A 21915-nucleotide genomic window follows, 5' to 3' on the forward strand; every position below is an offset into this window, starting at 1 on the left:
TCCTAAAAAATGTGGGTCATCCTAGAAGAATAACAAAATAATAATCATCTGTTATATCTCTTATATCTCTTATTCTGATTCACTTACTGACTCCTTCTTTACCCCTCCCCACTCATCCTTTAGCATCAATTTCTCAATGGAAAAAACTATTTAAAATAACACTTCATAACCTCTCTCCTTTTCCACCTGAAAAAAATCCACTCATATTTAAATTAATAATTCCAAAATTTCTATTAAAAAATGGCTTAATCTAGGTATTAAAGACTGCTCCTGTATATTTATATGCCCTAATAAAGACATCATAATTAACTATCAAGCTTTAAAATCTTCCTATGGCCTTCCAGAAGAAACCCTTAACTTAATAGCGCTTTGAAAATTCATCAGAAATAAAACCACTACTCATCGGGTTCTCCCAAGAGCTATTTCCATTTTATTAAAAAAACTTTCAATCAGATTCTATCTGGACCATGAAAAACCTATACACCCTATTTAATTTCAACACAGATTTTGTCAAATCTAAACCCCTTATTAAATGGAAACAAGACTTAAGCAAAACATTTTGTCTAACACATTAGCAACTTGCTCTCAATCTGATGCATAAAAACAGCATGACCGATAGCATTCATAAACATTTTTACAGAAAAATCTTCCGTTGGCATCTGACCCCCGTAAGACTCAAACTAGCATTCCCTTCATGTTCAGATGCAAGTTGCAGAGACAGTGATGGTCTTGGTAACATTTTACACAATTTTTGATCCTGTCCAAAACTGAAATACTTCTGAATAGACATTTATGACTTACTAGCTGAAGAGCCCGGCGTTGCCTGGGCATAGTAAATATCTGTGGTTAGTTATAGCACCTCACTTCTCTAATTTTCCCATCACCCTTCTCATTTTCCCCCTCACATATTTCATTTTCCCCCTCACATCTCTCATTTTCTCCCTCAGACCTCTCATTTTCCCCCTCACTCTTATTTTTTCCCTCAGTCCTCTCATTCCCCCCTCACTCCTCTCATTCCCCCCTAACATTTGTCATTTCAACCTCACATCTGTCATTTTCCAATCACTCCACTATTTTCTCTCACTCCTTTCATTTTGCACTCACACCTTTTCATTTTCACCTCACACCTCTCATTTTCACCTCACACCTCTAATTTCCCCTCAGTATATGCATGTTTGTCATCTCCCTTATATATAGTATACACCTGTATGTCATCTCCCCTGTATATAGTATATACATGCTGTATGTCATCTCCTCCTGTATATTGTATATACCTATGTGTCATCTCCTCCTATATATAGTATATACCTGTATGTCATCTCCTGTATATAGTATATACCTGCTGTATGTCATCTCCTCCTCTATATACCTATGTGTCATCTCCTCTTTTATATAGTATATGCCTGTATGTCATCTCCTCTTGTATATAGTATATCCGTGTGCCATCTCCTCCTGTATATAGTATATACCTGTATGTCATCTCCTCCTATATATAGTATACACCTGTTTGTCATCTCCTCCTGTATATAGTATGTACCTGTAAGTCCTATTCACCTGTATATAGTATATACCTGTGTGTCATCTGCTCCTGTTTATAGTATATACCTGTGAGTCATCTCCCCTGTATATAGTATGTACCTGCATGTCATCTCCTCCTTTATTAGACCGCATTCACACGTTATTTGGTCAGTATTTTTACCTCAGTATTTGTAAGCTAAATTGGCATCCTGATAAACCCCCAACCAACAGGAAGCCCTCCCCCCTGGCAGTGTATATTAGCTCACACATACACATAATAGGTCATGTGACTGACAGCTGCCGTATTTCCTATATGGTACATTTGTTGCTCTTGTAGTTTGTCTGCTTATTAATCAGATTTTTATTTTTGAAGGATAATACCAGACTTGTGTGTGTTTTAGGGTGAATTTCTTGTGTCAAGTTGTGTGTGTTGAGTTGCTTGTGGCGACATGCATGTAGCGACGTTAGTGAGATGAGTTTTGTGTGGCGACATGCGTGTAGCAACTTTTTGTGTGTCGAGTTGCATGTGACAGGTTAGTGTAGCAAGTTGTGTGCAGCAAGTTTTGCACATGGCGAGTTTTGCGCATGGCGAGTTTTATGTGTGGTGTGGTGCGTTTTGAGAATGTGCAACTTTTGTGTGAGGCAACTTTTGCATGTGTTGCAACTTTTGTGCATGTTGCAATTTTTCCGCATGTGCAAGTTTTGCATGTGGCGAGTTTTCCATGAGGTGCGTTTTGCACGTTTGGTGAGTTTTGCATGAGCCTACTTTTGCATGTGGCGAGTTTTGCATGTGGCGAATTTTGCGTGTGGTGAGTTTTGAGCGGTGACTTTTGTATTTCGACTTTTATGTGGCGAGGTTGGTGTATGTGTGGTGAAATGTGTGCTGAGGGTGGTATATGTGTTCAAGCACGTGGCAGTGTGTGGCGCATTTTGTGTGTTCATATCCCCGTGTGTGGTGAGTATCCGATGTCGGGGCCCCACCTTAGGAACTGTAAGGTATATACTCTTTGGTGCCATCGCTCTCTTTCTTTAAGTCCCCCTTGTTCACATCTGGTAGCTGTCAATTTGCCTTCAGCACTTTTCCTTTCACTTTTTCCCCATTATGTAGATAGGGGCAAAATGGTTTGGTGAATTGGAAAGCGTGGGGCTAAAATTTTGCCTCACAACATAGCCTATGACGCTCTTGGGGTCCAGACATGTGACTGTGCAAAATTTTGTGGCTGTAGCTGCGACGAAGATGCCAATCCCGGACATACACACATACATACACACACACATTCAGCTTTATATATTAGATTATTTAAAGGGAACCTGTCACCCCCAGGGCTTATTAAGATAAAAGAACCGCCCTCTGCATCACTAAGGCTGCATTCTTTGAATGTGGCTCTTAAGTTTTTGATCCCTAATAACGCTGAAATATTCACTTTTATAAATTGCGTGCCATGCCTGTATTGAGTTTGGGGTTACGTTTTCTCCCCCTGACTCAGCCGCCTCGCAGCCATCCATCATCCCCTCAGTGCACCGGGCGCTGCCTCCTCTGTGTTTCCTCATGTCACCTGCGCCTAGGCTGTGCTCTCATTTTACAGGCATGCGCCGTCCACGCTGCCCTGGAACTCACATCAGCTGATGTACTGATATTGCGCCTGCGTGTAGTGGGGGCCCAAGAACCTACCCCACAGTGCGTTATGTTTTAGTCACAATGCGGGGCTGGGAATCTGGCGCTGTGCGCAGGCGCAATCTACTTACATGACTTGATGTAAGTTCCAGGGCAGCATGCAAGGCACATGCCCGAGAAATAATTGCACATTGCAGGCGCCAGTGACGGCACAAGACAGAGAGGAGGTGGTGCCCGGAGGGATGATGGATGGCTGCAAGACGGCTGAGTCAGGGGAAGAAAATGTTCCCCCCGACTCAATACAGGTATGGCATGCAATTTATAAAAGTGAATATTTCAGCATTATTAGGGATCAAAACCATAAGAGCCACCTTCATAGAATGCAGCCTTAGTGCTGCAGAAGGTGGCTCATTTACCTTAATAGGCCCTGGGGGGACAGGTTCTCTTTAAGCTAAGGAAACTAAGAGCATCCTTATCTCCACAAATCTCTCTCCTTTCCCTACCGATATTCTTCCAAATAAAATCAAATGAATCTCTTTGGAAATCTTTTCAGTCGCTAAACTTCTTTTTAGTGCTAAGTGGAAATCAGCAAATATCCCAAACATTAATAGTCTAGACAGGATCAAATCACACAATACTTTTGAACTTGCCATAACTTTAAACAATATCTCTCTTAAAAAATATCAAGTTAAATGGTATTCATGGAATTTATCCTTTCCCTCCAATGTAAAGTCCTATACTCACTAATGTTATTGACTTTGCCAATCAAATTATTTTATTATTTTTCGTGCCAACCCATTTTCAGAGGACTATTGATTTTCCCTTTCTTAGGCTACTTTTACAATAGCGTCGGGCACTGCACTTCGCAATGCGTCGTTGTGGAGAATAAACGCATCCTGCAAAGTTGCCCGCAGGATACGTTTTTTCTCCATAGACTTTTATTAGCGACGCATTGCAACACAGTGCCACACGTCGCAACCATAGTGCGACGGTTGTGTCGTGTTTTGGCGGACCGCCGCCACAAAAAAGTTACATGTAACTTTTTTGTACGTCGTGTCCGCCATTTTCGACCGCGCATGCGCGGCCAAAACTCCGCCCCTCCTCCCCGGACCTCACAATGGGGCAGCAGAAGCATCGTAAGACTGCTTCCGCTGCCCACGTCGGGCATTTTTTTCACAGTATGTGTCGGTAAGTCGGGCCGACGCAGCGCGACGGCCCCGTACCGACGCTAGTGTGAAAGCAGCCATACTCTCCTTCCTTTTTTATTCCCTTCCCCTTCTCTCTACTTCCTCCTCCCAGTTTTTCCCCTCCCTTTCCCTTCCCTCCTCATTTCCTTTCCCTCCCATTTTCCCTCTTACTCCACACAGGTTGATAATCAATTATTTTTTTACTGTCTGTCAATTTTTATAGTTTACCTGTTATTCTTGTTTCCCTTTGTTTTTTACTTATCGCTTTATCCCCCTCCGCAAAGTTGCAAAAATGTCCCCAAATAAAAATTATTGGAATATAAAAATCAATGCTTATATACCAGTAATTTTCATTATTCATTGTTTTATCCATAGCTATACAAAGATTAGTGATAAAATGTAGTTTTTATATTTTTAAGCTTAACCCTTTAGCGACGGGCCAAATTTTTTAAATCCGACAATTGTCACTTTATGTGGTAATTACTCTGGAACGCTTCAACAAATCCCAGTGATTTTGATTTTTTTTTCGTGACACATTATACTTTATGATAATGGTAAATTTAGGTTGATATGTTTTGTGTTTATTTATAAAAAATATCAGAAATTTGAGAACATTTAAAAAAAATTAGCAATTTTCAAACTTTGAATGATTATCCCTTTAATCCAGATAGTCATACCACAGTAAAACAGTAATAAATAACATTTCCTACATGTTTGAAGTGACTTTAGGGGTCCCATATATTTGGAAACCCTTAAAAGTTATACATTTTTAAAAAGAGCATCCCCTGACATATTGAAAACTGCTGCTTCAGGTTCTTTTAAGGAATTAATACAAAGTGGCATGACAGGAATGAAAAAGTGTATATTTTCAACCTAAATGTCGCTAACTTTTGAATAGGCCACTGTAGACGTCAGACTCTAAGGCTACTACTTGGCTGTGAACTGCCATGACAAACATCAGGACCACACAATCATGATCTCAGGAGACCGATGGGGATACAGAGGAAGTCCCCACACTCTTTTATCCATTTATATGATATAGTAGTTTTTGATAGAATCTAAGGGGTTAAACAGATATGGACGGTGACAACTCTGATCGTGACTGATGCAGCAAGTTGTCAGCTATAGTGTACAGCTGACAGCTGCTGGATTGTCACCTGTATGGGGAGGCTATTCTCTTATATCTCAGGTCAGTAAAAAAGACGTATTGGCTGTCATTAAGGGGTTTTAAACAAATGAAGACCAGCAGGCATCATATTGGACAATGAGCTGGAAGTGGAAGTTTAATGACTTTGGTGATTTAATTACTTTCACTGTAATATTTTATATTTTTCAGTATTTGTATAAGCAGAAATGAAAATGTGTATTTTTACCACCTAAATGCCTCTAACTTCTGAACAGAATACTACAACTGGGAGACTCTAAGGCCACTATTTGGTCATGAATTGTTATGGCAATCATCAGGACCACAAAATCATGATCTGTGGGCCCCATTTGGGATAAAGAGGAAGCCCCCACACTCTGTTAACCATTTATATTGATGTATCACTATAGACAGCAGCATTTAAAGGGTTAAACAGATTTGGACGGTGCAACCACTGATCGTGGCTGATACAGCAAGTTGTCAGCTATAGTGTACAGCCAACAACTGCTGGATTGTCACCTGTATGGGGAGGCTATTCTCTTATATCTCAGGTCAGTTGAAAGACATATTGGCGGTCATTAAGGGGTTAAATGGAAATGGAAGCAACACAGATACGAAGAGTTGGATATTATATTACTCTGGACGACTTGATTATAGGGTACTATCATATCCAAAATACAATATTGTGGAAAATGCAACAGAAAGTTAATAAATAGAAGCAATCTTCTATACATATTCATTCATACAGATGTATTGTAATAAGCTGTTAAAGACACTGTATCAATCCACCTCACTGTTTCTCATCTCAAATCCTTAATACTAAGAAGATCCTAAAAACGTAACCTGCTGTGGGTACTTTTGGATTGGAGTTGAAAAACATTAGTCTAATCCTTTGGTTGCTATAATACACAAGAGCAACAACATGAATCTATTTCTTGTCTTTTTCTGTCTTGACTCAACATTAACAGGTATCATCCATATTGAAATAAAACAGAAGAAATATTGTAAAAGCTAAAGCCTTTGAATGTGAACATTGAGTGTTTTAATTCACTAAATATAAGCAGGTTTTATGGTCAAAGTAAATTAGAAAGGTTCACATCTTTTCATTAGGCAATTAATACTCAAGTGATTCCTAACCGTACTACCGTGAAAGAAGCACTTTACATTTTTAAAATCGTGCCTTCTTGTGTTCAAGCTGTATTGGAGCTTGGTATATGAAAAGATAGAGAATTCTACAATTCTTGTACAGCTCTTTAGTTTGACTCAGATTTGTTATACAGTATATGTTCTCAAAGGTCAAATGCATGTGACTGTAATGCCATAATCACACGTTCAGTAATTGGTAATGATTTGACATCAGTATTTGTAAGCCTAAACCAGGAGTGCGTGAAAAATGCAGAAGTGGTGACGTGTTTAAATTATACTTTTCCTCTGATTGCTACACTCCTCATTTTGGTTTACAAATACTGATGTAAAATACTGACTAAATATTGAACATGTGAACATGGTCTTAAAGTGATAATAAGGGCATGAAATCTGGATGATTTTTCTGCATTTTTTTTAACTTTAGTTTACTTATTAAAGGTTTATTCTACTACTTTTATATTGAGATGACCTATTCTCTGGATAGGTCAGCAACATGAGTTTGGTGGAGGTCTGACTCCGGGTTTTCCACCAATCAGCTGTTCTCAGCTGCTGTATATTAGTACTTAGGGCGCTGAATAGAACAGCTCCATTGACTGTGTAGAGGCTGCTGCTTGGTACTGTAGATCTACCCCTGACTTATGCTTTCCAATTCTCCAATTACTAACATCCAACCAAAGTGAGTGCCAAGAACAGCTTCTTGGTGGGGGTGCTGAGAATAATACCACCGCCAATCTGATGTTGTTGACCCATCCTAGATATAGGTCATCAATATAAAAGTAATGGAACACATTTTTGAGTTTTTTCAAGAATTTATTAGCATTTTTTTCATATTTTCTCCCAAGATTAAAAAAAATAGTACATAATACAGGTCAGAAGGATCTCATCTTGGAGACATGTTGTGTATTTACAGTAATAAAGAGGCCAGGAAATCATTCAGACTACATTTTGTACATTACTCCAAATAATACAGAACATCAGTTAGTAAAATATATTATATTTGTTAGAGAGACAGTGTTTAATGTACCTGTGCTTTTAGATCACTAATATTTTGGCAGTCCTCTTGTGATCCGATTACATAAATTTCGTTAGCTTTTCCTTTTAATGGAGTTTCTCTGAATTCATATTTTGTTTCTTTAAAGGGCAGAGTCAGAGATTTTTTGGCAATTATTTCATCGTCATCTGAATCCATCACAACAACAAATTCCGCTATGAAAAGGTCATGATGATGTATGTTCTCTGGATCATTTGAAGCAAATTCTTTCTGTAGAGAACTTTCTTGAGATATTGGTTTGTGAACTTTTTTCAAAATACTTTGAGGAGATTGATGGAAGGTTTCCTCTATAAATTTTTTATGGATGTCTTCAGGCTAGGGGGGGGGGGAGACATACACGGTAAAAGAAATAACATTTCAATAAGTAACAAAACAAAAGATACAGAATTGATTTGCACTCCTTATAATAAGGAAAATACATAACTGCATTGAGTACTTTTTGCTGCACAATTGTTAAAGTATGAAACTGAAAATTGTAACAGTGATACAGAATAGTTTAGTGCAGATGCTTTCTCTTGATTGATTTATATGGCAATAGGTTCCTCTCCAATTAAATGCAAAAACAAATTGCTGTTCTTATGCATGCATTAAAGGGACCCTGACAGGGCCCCCATGCCCTCCATCCCAGCAGCATTCACCTATGTATGAATAAACTCCTTGACTAACCAGCCCTGTATAACCTTACTCAGAGGCGTATCAATGAGGGGCAGTTGGTGCATATGCCCCGGGTGCAGCCAGCAGGGGGGCGCAGTCGGGCCGCATAATGCGGCGGTCCGCAGTGTCTCCCTAGAGGCTGCATTCTGCCGCACCCCGGATTAGGAGTCAGCTGTTCCCTGTGACACCTGTCAAGCTGACAGCCGGTACAGGGAAGCTGCTGCATGCTAGCTCCCAGGGATCAACTGTACTCGCATCTTAAAGATGCGAGTGCAATTGAAGCTCTGACTGCTGGGTCAGAGTGACGCTAGCAGCATGATCAGATTATGTGATCATGCTGCTGACGTCACTCGCCTGTGCTGCAGAGATGGAGATGGGTGGTAAGTGCTCCAGTGGAGCTGAAGACACTGAAGATTAAAAGTGGGGGGGAATTTGAGTGGGGATAGGGGGTTTATTGTGTGTGGGGAGAATTGGAGTGGGGATGGGGGGATTTAATGTGTGTGGGGAGAATTGGAGTGGGGATGGGGGATTTATTGTGTGTGGGGAGAATTGGAGTGGTGATGGGGGATTTATTGTGTGGGGGCAGAATTTGAGTGGGAATGTGGGATTTATTGTGTCTGGGGAGACTTTGATTGGGGATAGGGGATTTATTGTGTGGGCGAAATTGGAATGGAGATGAGGGGATTTATTGTGTGGGGGAGAATTGGAATTAGGATGGGGGATTTATTGTGTGTGGGGAGAATTTGAGTGTGAATGGGGGAATTTATTGTGTGGGGAGAATTTGAGTGGGGATGGTGGTGTTTAAAGTGTGTGGAGAGAATTTGAGTGGGGATGGGGAGATTTATTGTGTGGGTGGAGATTTGGAGTGGATACGAGGTTATTTATTGTGTATGAGGAGATTTGTAGTTAGGATGGGGGATTTAATGTGTGGGAGAGTTTTGAGGACACAAAATGAAGAGCAAAGGGGGAGATGGGGGGCTTGTACAAGGAAAAAGTATGGAGGAATGGGGGGCATGTATGAGGAAACAGTACGGGTGAATGGGGGACATGTATGAGGAAACAGCACTGGGGAATTGGGGTCATGTACGAGGAAACAGTATGGAGGAATGGGGGAATATATGGGGAAGCGAGATGGGGCATGTATGAAAAACATTACGGAGGAATGGGGGGCATGTATGAGGAAACAGTATTGGGAAATGGGGGGCATGCCTGAGGAAACAGTATGGAGGAATGGGGGCATATATGTTAGGTGTTAAGTTCCCGCCTCTGCACATGGGGAATCTCGAACCATCTCCGCTGCGATCTCCCATTCTTCTCCAGCCACAGTGAAGTCTGCTTAGCAGAGACATCGGTCTCTGCATCTATCTCAGGCTGATACTTGACGACTGGTTACTACTGCCCAACCAGGCTCTGTCCTTGCAGCCAGCAATGTTCAGCAGTGAGCAGGTCTTTCTGGGACTAAGTCCTGCTTTTCACATACTGAGCATGCCCACGGAACAACCTCCCATTGGAGGTCGGGGGTCACATGCTCAGGTCCTGTTGTGGCTCCCATTTGTCCATCTGGAAGGTCTTGTTGCACTGCTGCTATAAAAGGTTTGCATGGCCGCTCGGCCATGTGCTAGCGTACACTTGTGAACGTGTGTGTGTTGATGAGAGAAAGTCACTCTTTAATTATCCCCTCCCTTGTGTTTGACTGCTCGCAAAAGGTGGATGATTGCTATCTAGCACCCAACTTGTTATCAGCACTAGAACACACGAAACAGCGTCTATTTGCTGTGACCGCCAGTGCGGCGCCATGCGCTATCACAGTGCTTTCCTAACCCAAGTCTGGGTGGTTAGTGGCGTCCACCAGTGTGGCACCGCATGCACTCTCGTGCATCTTAATTATTATTTCTGTTACTCTGACACCCCAGTTGCGGTGTCGAGCGCAAGAGGTCTAGTTGTACTCTATCCTTGGGGTAGAATTCTGTGACTCCTTGCTTGCGCTCTTTGTGCAGTACCGCGGCCCTGTGATGCAACAGGGTTCGCTTTCTTCATACTGGGTGAAGTTAACCCGTGTGTGAATCCATATTATACCGCCATATAGTCTGTCATTACTTAGCAGCAGGTTTCATCTCTGCACGGTGGACCCCGGGCTGCGAATACACCTTACACTATATTTCTAATTATTTGGTGCATTCCGCTAGCCCTAACAATATATGAGGAAACGGGATGGTGGGCATGTATGAGGAAACAGTACGTGGGAATGGGGGCATGTATGAGGAAACAGTACAGGGAAATTATGGCATGTATGAGAAAGCAGTATTGGGGGCATATATGAAGAAACAGTATGGAGAAATGGGGGCATATATGAGGAAACAGTATGGAGGATGGGTGCAGACACTGTGTTGTGAGTGGGGATGGGTGCATACAGTATGGGGAGTGAACGGGGAATGTATGCAGGTACAGTATGCGTAACAATGTGAAAAATGTATGTGGACAGAGTACGGGGAGTGAGGGTGATGGGATGTGTGCAGACACAGTATGGGGAGTCAGGTGAGCAGGCAGTATAGAAAGTGAGGGGGTAAATATATGAGGAGACAGTATGGTGAACAGGGGAATGTGAGAGGAAACGTTATGAGGGAGGGGAGTATTGTGAGGAGACAGTATGGGGGGAGAAGAGTGAGTGGGCACAGAATAGAAACTTAGTAGTGGTGGTGTAGATTGGGAGGACAATGTAAGGGCACAGCCAGGAGGGGACAGTATACCAAGGAGGGGGGAGTGTGGTGAGAGAGTACAGTATAAATACTGCCCTATATGGGGAACTCAGTATGAGAGGACAGTGTGAAGAGGGGGGCTGGAATGGAAAGGAGAGGTCAGTGTAAAGAGCATGCACCATAAGAGGGACAGTGTGGGAGTCATATTTTATGCAGACAATATAGTGATGGTCAATTTTTTATTCCGGAGCATTATAAAAACACTTCAATCTTTAAGGGCATCACATGGAGATTTTCTGCAAAAGAGCGGAGGAGATGGAAGTCTGCAGGGATAGCTGTGGGTGAGAAAACTCATAATGGGGTCTGGACAAGATGAAGAGAAGAAGGAGAACGACTCCAGAGACGACGTCATCTATAAGGTACCTGGATATAAATTTTATTTGTGATACTAATTCTTATGTTTTTATTTATGTTAGGAGTATTAAAGGGGATGTCCAGATTTGTAATGAGTCTGTAGTCATTCTTTGTGACTGCAGACTTCAGAATTCTCACAGTGCACACTGCACACTGTCAGGATTCTCTCATGCCAGCGATTTACATACATGCGGTCACGTGCTGACTAGATATGCAGGCCTCACTCAATGAAAATGAGCTGAGCGAGGCCGGGCGCATCTAGTCGGAATGTGGTCGGAAGTATACAAATCACATACTTGTGCTGACATGACTGTTCACCGGCAAGGGAAATATTAGAAGTGTGCAGTGCATTCGCTGTGAGAATTCAGAAGCCTGCGATGTCAGGATTCAGCTCTGCAGTTTCCAGTAGTCATCACATGGACACTTCGCTCATGTGCAATTTTCATACTTATGGTCTTGTGAGTGACAATGAGCTTCGACTAAGTGTGCAAATCGCATATTTCCTGGGTGGGTGGGGGGCCAAACTGAATTCTTGCCCGGGGTGCCAGAAAACTTAGATACACCTCTGACCTTAATTCAGTCAATTAAATGCTTTAAAATAGCATTTATAATGTCCCTTTTTCCTATGCTAATGGGGGCTTTGACTAATCGATGGGGCGTTAGTTTCCCCAGTCCCCAGAATAGTCAGCCCTCTTTCCATGCTATCACGTCCCTGTGGGTATCTCTGAAGCTGGGTTTACACTTCCTGGCTTCAGTTATGCAGTACTCCTTTTAAGCTGGGAAGCGCAAACCTGACTTCAGAGACGCAGTGACACTGCCGAAATGAGCTACTCGCGCAAGATTTTCATGACCTGACGATGAGGTCGGCTAGTGCAAATTATGTTATCACACCCACAGGGGCATAAAAACATGGAAAGAGGGCTGACTAGTCTTGGGAACTGAATGCCTCATCAACTAGCCAAAGTACTCCATAGCTAAGGAAATGTGGACATTATAAATGCTTTTTTAAAGCATTTATTTAACTGAATTATGTTATACAGGGCTAGTTTGGCAGGGAATTTAATCATTCATAGGTGAATGATGCTGCTTTGGAGGGCATGGTGAACCTGACAGGTTCCTTTTAAGTTTATTTTTTATTATTAATATTATTATTTTAAACTGTTTAATGAGTATGCGTCTATGTGAGATGCATCATTCCTATTTGTGAACTATGTGTGGTAATACAGTTCAACTTGATTCAAGTGACTGGAGCTAAATTGCAATAATAGACATAACAAAAAGCAACCATATGTGCATTGTCTTATTCTCCTTCTAGTCAACCCATCTCAATATTCTTATCCTTGATAATTCAGCTGGAGCCTGAAAAGCATTATTGGATCAATAATGTGTAAATAGAGCAGGATCAGTTTTTTTTCCAGTTTCCACTTCAGCAAACATTTTCACTATTAAAACTTAGATAACTCAGATTATTATCCAGAAAATTAATCATCTAATGGTCTATAATATTGAGCTGTGAGTCAGCCATCCTTTCAGTATGAAATATTGATCACGATTAGTATAGTACTGTTTTGAAACAGAAAAACTCCAATCTCATTTATAGTTTCCTTAGTCACATAACCTTGCACACATATAGTGTCTAATAAATGACAATGTTCAATGCATAGCCAGTATTAAGTAAAAATGTATTGTAATTTAATGGGAACATGTCACATGACAAAATGCTGTTAAACTGTAGATATGGGGCTAATCTTCAGGTTAATAGCATTCTGAACATGCCCTGTGCCAACACTGTGCCGACCCCTTCTGCCAGGAGGAAATGAACTTTATTCTTCCCGGTAGCGTTCCTATTTCGGTCATAGGGGTAGTGCCAGCGTGGGTTCAGTCACCGAAATGTGGATAGAGAACAGAAGCTGTAACTGAAACCCCAACACTGACTTTCTACTCCCTCCTATAGAAAGCTTTCTTTTACAGGGAATCTGGCAAGATACTAATGTTGCTAGAATCACAGACAGCATGAATCCAACACTAGCTGCATTATGTCACCCATACAATTTAAGAGACAACATGCTTTGAAAAGTTGATCAAAGGCCATGCGTTTGGGATGATGAGGTCTCCCCTTATATACATATGGGAATGCTGGATGGAGAGAACCAACCTTGGAATGGCCTCTTGAACTAGTCATCTGAGATGCATATCACCCTCACAGGCACCTCAAAGCATGTTTTCTCTGAAACATAAAAAAGCGTTTTAGAAGGAACTAAACATGGCTGAAATAACTGTTAGTGTCTCATTCATGCTGCCCATGGTTTGCGCATCATGAACCTCTAGATGGGTTCCCTTTAAGTCAATCTATATTCTATCCAATATCTTTAACAGTAAAAGGGCAGCTACCAATACAGTAGGTGGCTCTAAAGAGACACAATTTTTTCTTTTGAGTCAAATTGCAAAGTTGCATCTGAATAAATCAAGGTTTGTTCATTTGCAAAACTTAAAGTTTTTCTCATGAATTCTGGATTTATGTATTAGGATATAATGAAAAAAAACCTGATTCTTAATTTTTTTTTTTAAATGAGGTTAATACAACCTCAGATGAACAATGAAACATGACAAATTACCATATTTTTTGGACTGTAAGATGCATATTACTATAAGACATTCCCACATTTAGACAGTAGAAAAGCAGAAAAAATATTTTTCCTGTTAATTTAAACATTCCCAGTGGGGTAAATTAGAGGGATCATTATCAGTAATTTTAATGAACTAGGCTAAAATAGGGAAGTAATAAATCTGTTGTTAGTGTTTCTCTGCAGTGCGAATATTATACACACACAGCTCTTCTACATACTGTATGCACATATACAAACACACACATCTGCAGCAAGCACATATAGACACACACTGATCTGCAACATATGTAGAATTAGGCGCACAACTTTGCTGCATATGCATATATAGACACACAGCTCTGCTACATATGCATACATAAACAACCAGCTGTCACATGCACATATATGTGCACATATAGACATACACAACTCTACTACATATTCAGATATGCACATACAACTCTGCTACATATGCAAATATAGACACAGAGCTCTGCTACACATGCATATTTAGACACACTGCTCTGTCATTTCCACATACAGACACCCACAGCCCTGCTACATGCACATACAGAAAAACAGCTCTGCTACATATGCACATAGAGACACAAGCACAGCTTTGCTACATTTATATATATAGACACAAATAGCTATGCTACTTGCATATATAGACACACACAGCTCTACTACATGCACATATAGAAGCACATAGCTCTGTTACATATGCACATAGAGACACACAGATCACTGATACATGCACAGTACATGCACATATAGAAACACACAGCTCTGCTATATAAACATATAGACACACACAGCTCTGCTACATGCACATATAAACACACACAGCTCTGCTACATATGCAGATATACACATAAAGCTCTATTACATATGCATATATAGACAAACAGCACTGCTATATATACATATTTAGACAAACACAGCCCTGCTACATGCATAAACATAAAGGCACACACAGCTCTGCTATATATGCACACATAGACACAAATGGCTCTGCTAAATGCATATTCACACACGCAAACACACTGTAACACATCTTGCAGTTCCTTCCATGATGGATCACATGAACTGGAAGGTCCTTCAGTTAATCGTGTGGAAGTTCCTACAGCTTTTCAGAAAGTTAAGGCTCCATACAGGTCCTGATAGCTTTCTTTTCTTCCCTGCCCCGATCACAGAGATCAGTGTGCAGCGGGAGGTTAGAAAGAAGTTCTCTAGGTTATCAGGTTATCGGTAAGGATCACAGAGAGTATTTCATCTTAAAAAGTGTATCTTACAGTTCAAAAGATTTAATACTCTGTATCATTATTTAACAAAAACTAGGCAAATATACATTCCATATAAAATAAGTGGGTATTTAGCAGACAGGTGATGCTAGTCAAAATCCCATGAATAACTGTTCAGCAGTAAGTGCGACATCCTCTATAAAAGGAGAAGCTTTAGAAGCTTTCTGGTCTGAACATCCAATTTTACATTAACCCCTTCCCAACATGGGCCATATATATACGGCGCAGCAGGAGCTGCGATCCCACAAATTGCCATATATACAGTGCCATGGTCACAAGTGCTCAAGCTGAGTATCCCTGCAATCAAATGCAGGAGTCAGCTCTATATAAGAGCTGACAACCTGCAGCAGTGCCCATGATCGGAGCTAGCATTACAAAGTATTAGGCCGGAGTCACACACAACGTATAAAAATACGGTCCGTTTTTGATGGCCGAGCTACGCAGAAAATTTCCTGAACAGTGACCCACATTCGATGTGATTCTTTCTCCAAAAATTATCCATGTGTCATCCGTGTGTCATCCGTATGGCATCCGTATGGCATCCCTACGAAAATCTCGCCGGCTTGCAAAATGGACATAGAATGGATCCATGGCCTCAAATATTCGTAAAAACATATATATAGTCTATATATATATATATATATATATATATATATATATATATATATATATATATATATATATATATACACATATATGTGAGTGAGACACATATATATACATATATTTATATTTCATATAGCGCTAGATAGCAGAATAGCCGGTAATACAATTGCCGGCTTTTGCTATCTCCTTCCCAAACCCGACAGGAAATGAGACATAGTTTACATACAGTAAACCATTTCATATCCCTTATTTTATACATATTCCGCACTACTAATGCTAGAAGTGTCTGTGTGCAAAATTTGGGGGCTCTAGCTGTTAAAATAAATGGTTAAATCACGGAAAAACTGGCGTGGGCTCCCGCGCAATTTTCTCCGCCACAGTGGGAAAGCCAGTGACTGAGGGCAGATATTAATAGCCTAGAGAGGGACCATGGTTATTGCCCCCCCCTGGCTAAAAACATCTGCCCCCAGTCACCCCAGAAAAGGCACATCTGTAAGATGCACCTATTCTGGCACTTGGCCACTCTCTTCCCACTCCCCTGTAGTGGTGGGATATGGGATAATAAAGGTTTAATGTCACCTTGCTATTGTAAGGTGACATTAAGCCAGGTTAATAATGGAGAGGTGTCAATAAGAAAACAATGGATGATAGAAGCTGCCCCATAGATTAACATTGGGCTGAGTGCTATGCGATTTTTTTATCGCATTGCACTCGTCCGTATTACGGTCTAGTGTGACTCCGGCCTTAGATCAGCGATCTGTCAGTGGAAAGGGGACAATGTAAAAAAGTTAAAAAGTTAATATAAATAGTAAAACTAAATTAAAAATATTGCAAAATAAAAAATTAAAAAAAACAGAAAAAAATATTATTCCAATAAATACATTTATTTATGTAAAGGCAAAAAAAAGCAAAAAAAGTAGACATATTTGGTAAGGCCATGTTCTGAACAACCCAACATACAAAAAAGTTAAACCAGTTAACCCCTTTGGTCAACATTATTAAATAAATAAATAAAAATTAAAACTGTTTTATAATCATACCACTGAACAAAAGTGGAATAAAATGTGATCAAGAAGACAAATGGAAATAAAAATGGTATTTCTGAAAACATCATCTTGTCCTGCAAAATACAAGCCATCATACAGCTCCATAAATAGAAAAATAAAAAAGTTATAGCTCTCTGAATAAAGCAATGAAAAAAGAATTAATTTTTCTATAAAATAGTTTTTATTGGATAAAAGCGCCGACATAAAAAAGATATAAATGTGGTATCAATGTAATCATACCAACCTGAAGAATAAAGCTGCTTTATCAATTTTACCACAGCCAGAATGACATAAAAAAATTGCCCCCACAAAAAATTAATTGCTGTTTTTTGTTCATTCTGCCTCCCAAAAAACAGAATAAAAAGCGATCAAAAAATATCATGTGCCTGAAAATGAAATTGTCAACTCATTCCGTAAAAACAAGCCATTATAGGACTCAGTCAGATGATGGAAAAATTATAGGTATTTAAATATGGGGATGCAAAAACTAGTTTTTGCAATAAAAGCATTTTTTAGTTTGTGACAGTGGCCAAACAGAAAAAAAACGCTAAAAATCTGGTATCAATGGAATTACACTGACTCAAAGAATAAAGTCATCTTGTCACCTATACCACAAGAGGATAGTCGTAAAAAATAAATACATCCAATTATTCATCTGCTGTTGATTTTTTTCAGTCTGCCTCCCAAATGTTGCAGTAAGGCTCGACTCACATTTATTGTGTGCTTGGTGTTAAGCACTTACACCAGGGTTTTCATGTAAATCCCTTAAATACATCATTCAGACTGAACCCCAGGTGGAAGACTCCGTATAGTGAGGCAGATGGAAGCACTGTGGATGGCATCTGACCTGTGATTTGGCTATAACCGTCTTTTTAGGCATGCATAACAGTGTGGTCCATCACAGTTTTGTGCACTTCTGAAAAGGACACCACTGAACTGAGGCCAGACAGACTCAGAGTAACCCTGCCTCATTATAGTGAATGCCTTCCTTGGGGGTTTCATCTGAATCATATCTCTCTGAGATTTAGATGTAATCCCCAAAGTAAGTGCTCAGCATAGATCATTAGGTAAATGTGATTCCAAATGTTGAGTAAAATGTTCTCCTCAGCTAAAGTTTCAATTTATCTCCATCATCTGCCAATGGAAATATAGTGGCCTTCCATGCTACTGGTAGTACAAAGGCTCTGTAAAATCACTATAGCTCCTCGCACCCCAAAAGAAATTCAGCAAATTCTGCACTCCCAAATCCAAATGCCCCCCTCCCTTCTGAGCACCACAGTGTGTCTAAACCACATTTAGCATCCACATGTTTGGAATTTCTGTGGTGATGCCTAGTTTACAGGTGAGTGCCTCCAGAAGCATGAGCTGGGCACCACAATGTACTGGGTGACTTCAATGCACTGGGAACTGCAATGGCAGTTTGCAATTTTCACTCAGCAACATCCACTACTGCTTGTTTTCTGGAAAAGACCCATGGAGTCAAAATTGTCACTACACTTGTAGAAAACTTCCTAAAGGGGTATAATTTCCAAATTGGGGTAACTTGAGGGATGATCCTCCTCTTCTAGCACTCAGGGGCTCTGTATATGGAGCTCGCAAACTACTGTAGCAAAATCTAGGCTCCATGAGGCAAATAGCACTACGTCCCTCCCAAGTCTCGCCGTGTCGCTAAGCAATACTGCACAGCCACAAACTGGGTATTTCTACATTCAGCAGAAATTGCGGGACAAATTTTGGTACCAATTTTACCCATTTCCCAGTGTGAAAGTGTAAAATCTAGGGCTAAAACTCAATTTTGGTGGTAAAAATGTAATAATTTTTTCTTCGCTGGTCAATGGTATAAAATTCTGTGATCTTCCTTTGGAGTCAATATGATCACTACACCCATAGATGTATTCATTGAGAGGTGTAGTTTGCAAAATGGGGTCACTTATGGGAGACTTTGCTGTTCTGGTACCTCAGGGACTCTACCAATGTGACATGGCACCCTCAAACTAGTCCAGCAAAATCTGAATTCCAATACGGCGCTTATTACCTTCTAAGCTTTGCACTGCACTTCAAAACTAGTTTTCGACCACATATGGGGCATTGGTGGACTCATAAGAAATTGTGCCATAATTAATGGTTCCTTTTTTTCCTGTTACGCTTGTGAAGATAATAAGAATGGGAAAAAAAGATTATTTTTTTTTTCTGGGGAAAATGTGATTTTTATTGTCAAAAAAATGTTCATTTTTTTCCTCCCACATTTCATTAATTCCTATGAAGCACCTGAAGGATTAATAAACTTCTTGAGTGTGGTTTTGAACACCTTGATAGGTGCAGTTTTTATAATGTTGTCATTTTTGGTTATTTTCTGTCATACAGGCCCCTCGAAGTCACTTCAAATGTAATGAGCGGATTGCTGATCATTGCCTGTGTGTAGCAGAGGCAATCTGACAACTACAGCTTCTAGTCTCCCATGGAGACTATTGAGGCATGCAAAAAGTTAAAAAAAAGTTTTTAAAAATAGAAAAAAAATGTAAAAATATAAAAGTTCAAATCACTCCCCCTTTTGCCCCATTCAAAATAAAACAATAATTTTTTTTTTGTATTGCCGTGTTCAGAATAGCCCGATCTATTAAGCTATAAAAAGAATTAATCTGATCAGTAAATGGCGTAGCGAAAGAAATAGTCAAAATGCCAGAATAACGTTTTTTTGGTCGACGCAACATTGCATTAAATGCAATAATGGAAGACTGAAAGATCATATCCACACCAAAATGGTATCATTAAAAACATCAGTTTGGCTTGCAAAAAAGTCACGTGCTGAGCTGACGAAAAATGGAAACGTTAGGGATCTCAGAAAATGACGCAATTTGTTGTTTTTTTTTAACAAACTTTGGATTTTTTTTCACTATTTAAATTAAGAATAACCTATACATGTTTGGTATGTAGGATATTGTGATGACCTGGAGAATCATAATGACAGGTCAGTCTTAGCATTTGGTGAACATGGTAAAAAAATCCAAAAAACAGTTGTGGTATTGCTCTTTTTTTGCAATTTCACCACACTTGGAATTTTTTTCCCATTTTTGAGTACATAACATGGTAAAACCAATGGTGTCGTTCAAACGTACAATACGTCTTGCAAAAAACAAGCCCTCACATGGCCATATTGATGGAAAAATAAAAAAAGATAAGGCTCTGGGAAGAAGGGGAGCGAAAAACAGAAACACAAAAATAAAAAAGGGCTGCGGCGTTCATATTGGTTGCACATACTTTGGAATAAATAACTTAATTCAATTGCTTTCAAGAACCATGAACAAGCATCTTACACCTCTCAACACCACTCTTATTTTGCAAACTGCTCCAGTTCTCTTATATTTGAAGGGTGCCTTCTCCCAACTTTTAGGCATAAGCAACATGCTCAACTGCAAGCGCTATTCGAAAGGTAGCAGAAGATCCCCCAGGCTTCCTCTAAAGTTGTAGTTAAATTAAGAGGAGTCTGGGGATCTGGCCAGAAGCCACATGAAAAGACACTCAAGCCACTTTGCACATGCTACCAGTTTGTTCTGGCATCAACTGCATCCACGCATAAAGCTTACTGAATGAGTAGCAGAAAGTCTGGATTTACTTGGCATTTGTAAATGTTGCAACAAACAATACATGAATACAACCCATTTTACTTTAAATGTTGCAGTACCTGTTTCATCAATGTTCCTTTATGACCCGCATGTTTAGGCAGATCATTTGCGTCCTTTTCCAACAACACCTCTGAAGGAAGCGTTCCAAAGGACGGAACAAATATAAAAGTCAAAGGGTTTGTTTCACTAGCAATCGGAGAAGCCTAGTGATGAGTAAAGAGAATTACCTTGGTCTTGTGGTATTGTGGTATTGCATTATAGCAGATTTACTTTTACACAATACAGTCTGCTAAAGGGATTGTTTTATCTTCTTAAATTTGTAAAATTGCAAAGTGTTCGTAAAAACATGAAACTTAGAAACTTGACTTTCATTAAAAGTCCACTGGGCTCAATATTTTACTGCTCATTGCCTATTTTGGCAGACATTTTTCTAGGCAATGTGTGCACGCTTGCAACCTCTTTATTTTAAAGCCTGCAAATACTGTCCTGAAGATGGCCAGACTGCTGCCACTGCGCTACTCCTGTGCTGCACAGGGAAAGCTGCCTCTATACACAGCTTGTGAGAACACGCAGGTCAGACCATTGGCATGAAAATGTCTATAATCCGTACTATCAATCTGCAGGAGTGCACCATTTCAAGAAGACTGGAAGCAGTAGAGCAGTTTGCTCCTGAAGAAAAAAGATGATGCAATCCCTTTAAGCAATCTTTTTCATAGTTACAAATGTCAAAAACAAGTCACACTATAACATTTTGCCAATCACCAAATTGTTGTGCTCCATTGACGCAAAGGTGCAATGTAGGCCTAATTAGAAACTTTGCATTAACCGGTGATAATACTTTATCAATAACCTTTAACTTAGAATATGCTTTAAGAAGAAATGTTATGAAATGTGGAGACTTTCCATTTTCTTGTGTTTTCACATGATAATTATTTTTTTGACAGGATTTGTCATAGATAACAAGCACGTACAGTTTAAAATATTCACATTCATATTGTATATTGTAATTATATTGTCATTAAATCCCAGTCAGATCACATACAAAACTCTCGTCTTACAATAATAAAAACAGGATTATACAATGTTTTGCAATTTTATTCATTATCCGAAGGCCAAATCTGGACTGTCAACAGAAAATAATGCTGTAGCTTCAGGGGTGAACATTAATTTTCACAACAGAAGATGATGCTGAAAACACAAAACACAAATAAAATTTTTGTTATGCTTCTGGTCTGAATGGGAATAATGCAATAAAAATGGCATAGTAAAGCAATCATTTTGTGGTTATTGGGATTGTAGAAGTGA

General features: G+C 39.8%; 1 protein-coding gene across 2 annotated transcripts in view; it reads right to left on the reverse strand.

Moving 5' to 3' along the window:
• MLIP (muscular LMNA interacting protein) overlaps positions 1-21915 on the reverse strand; it is a 388135-nt gene that overhangs the window by 186627 nt on the left and 179593 nt on the right. The window contains exons 3-4 of one of the 2 annotated variants that reach the window (XM_077290018.1): positions 20670-20813; positions 7635-7976 (exon numbers count right to left, since the gene is read on the reverse strand). In XM_077290018.1, the coding sequence (XP_077146133.1) occupies positions 7635-7976; positions 20670-20813 (486 nt within the window). The remainder of the gene's footprint in view (positions 1-7634; positions 7977-20669; positions 20814-21915) is intronic. The other variant, XM_077290019.1, reaches the window with a different exon arrangement.

This window comes from Ranitomeya variabilis, chromosome 2, assembly GCF_051348905.1.
Source record: "Ranitomeya variabilis isolate aRanVar5 chromosome 2, aRanVar5.hap1, whole genome shotgun sequence".
NCBI lineage: Eukaryota > Metazoa > Chordata > Amphibia > Anura > Dendrobatidae > Ranitomeya > Ranitomeya variabilis.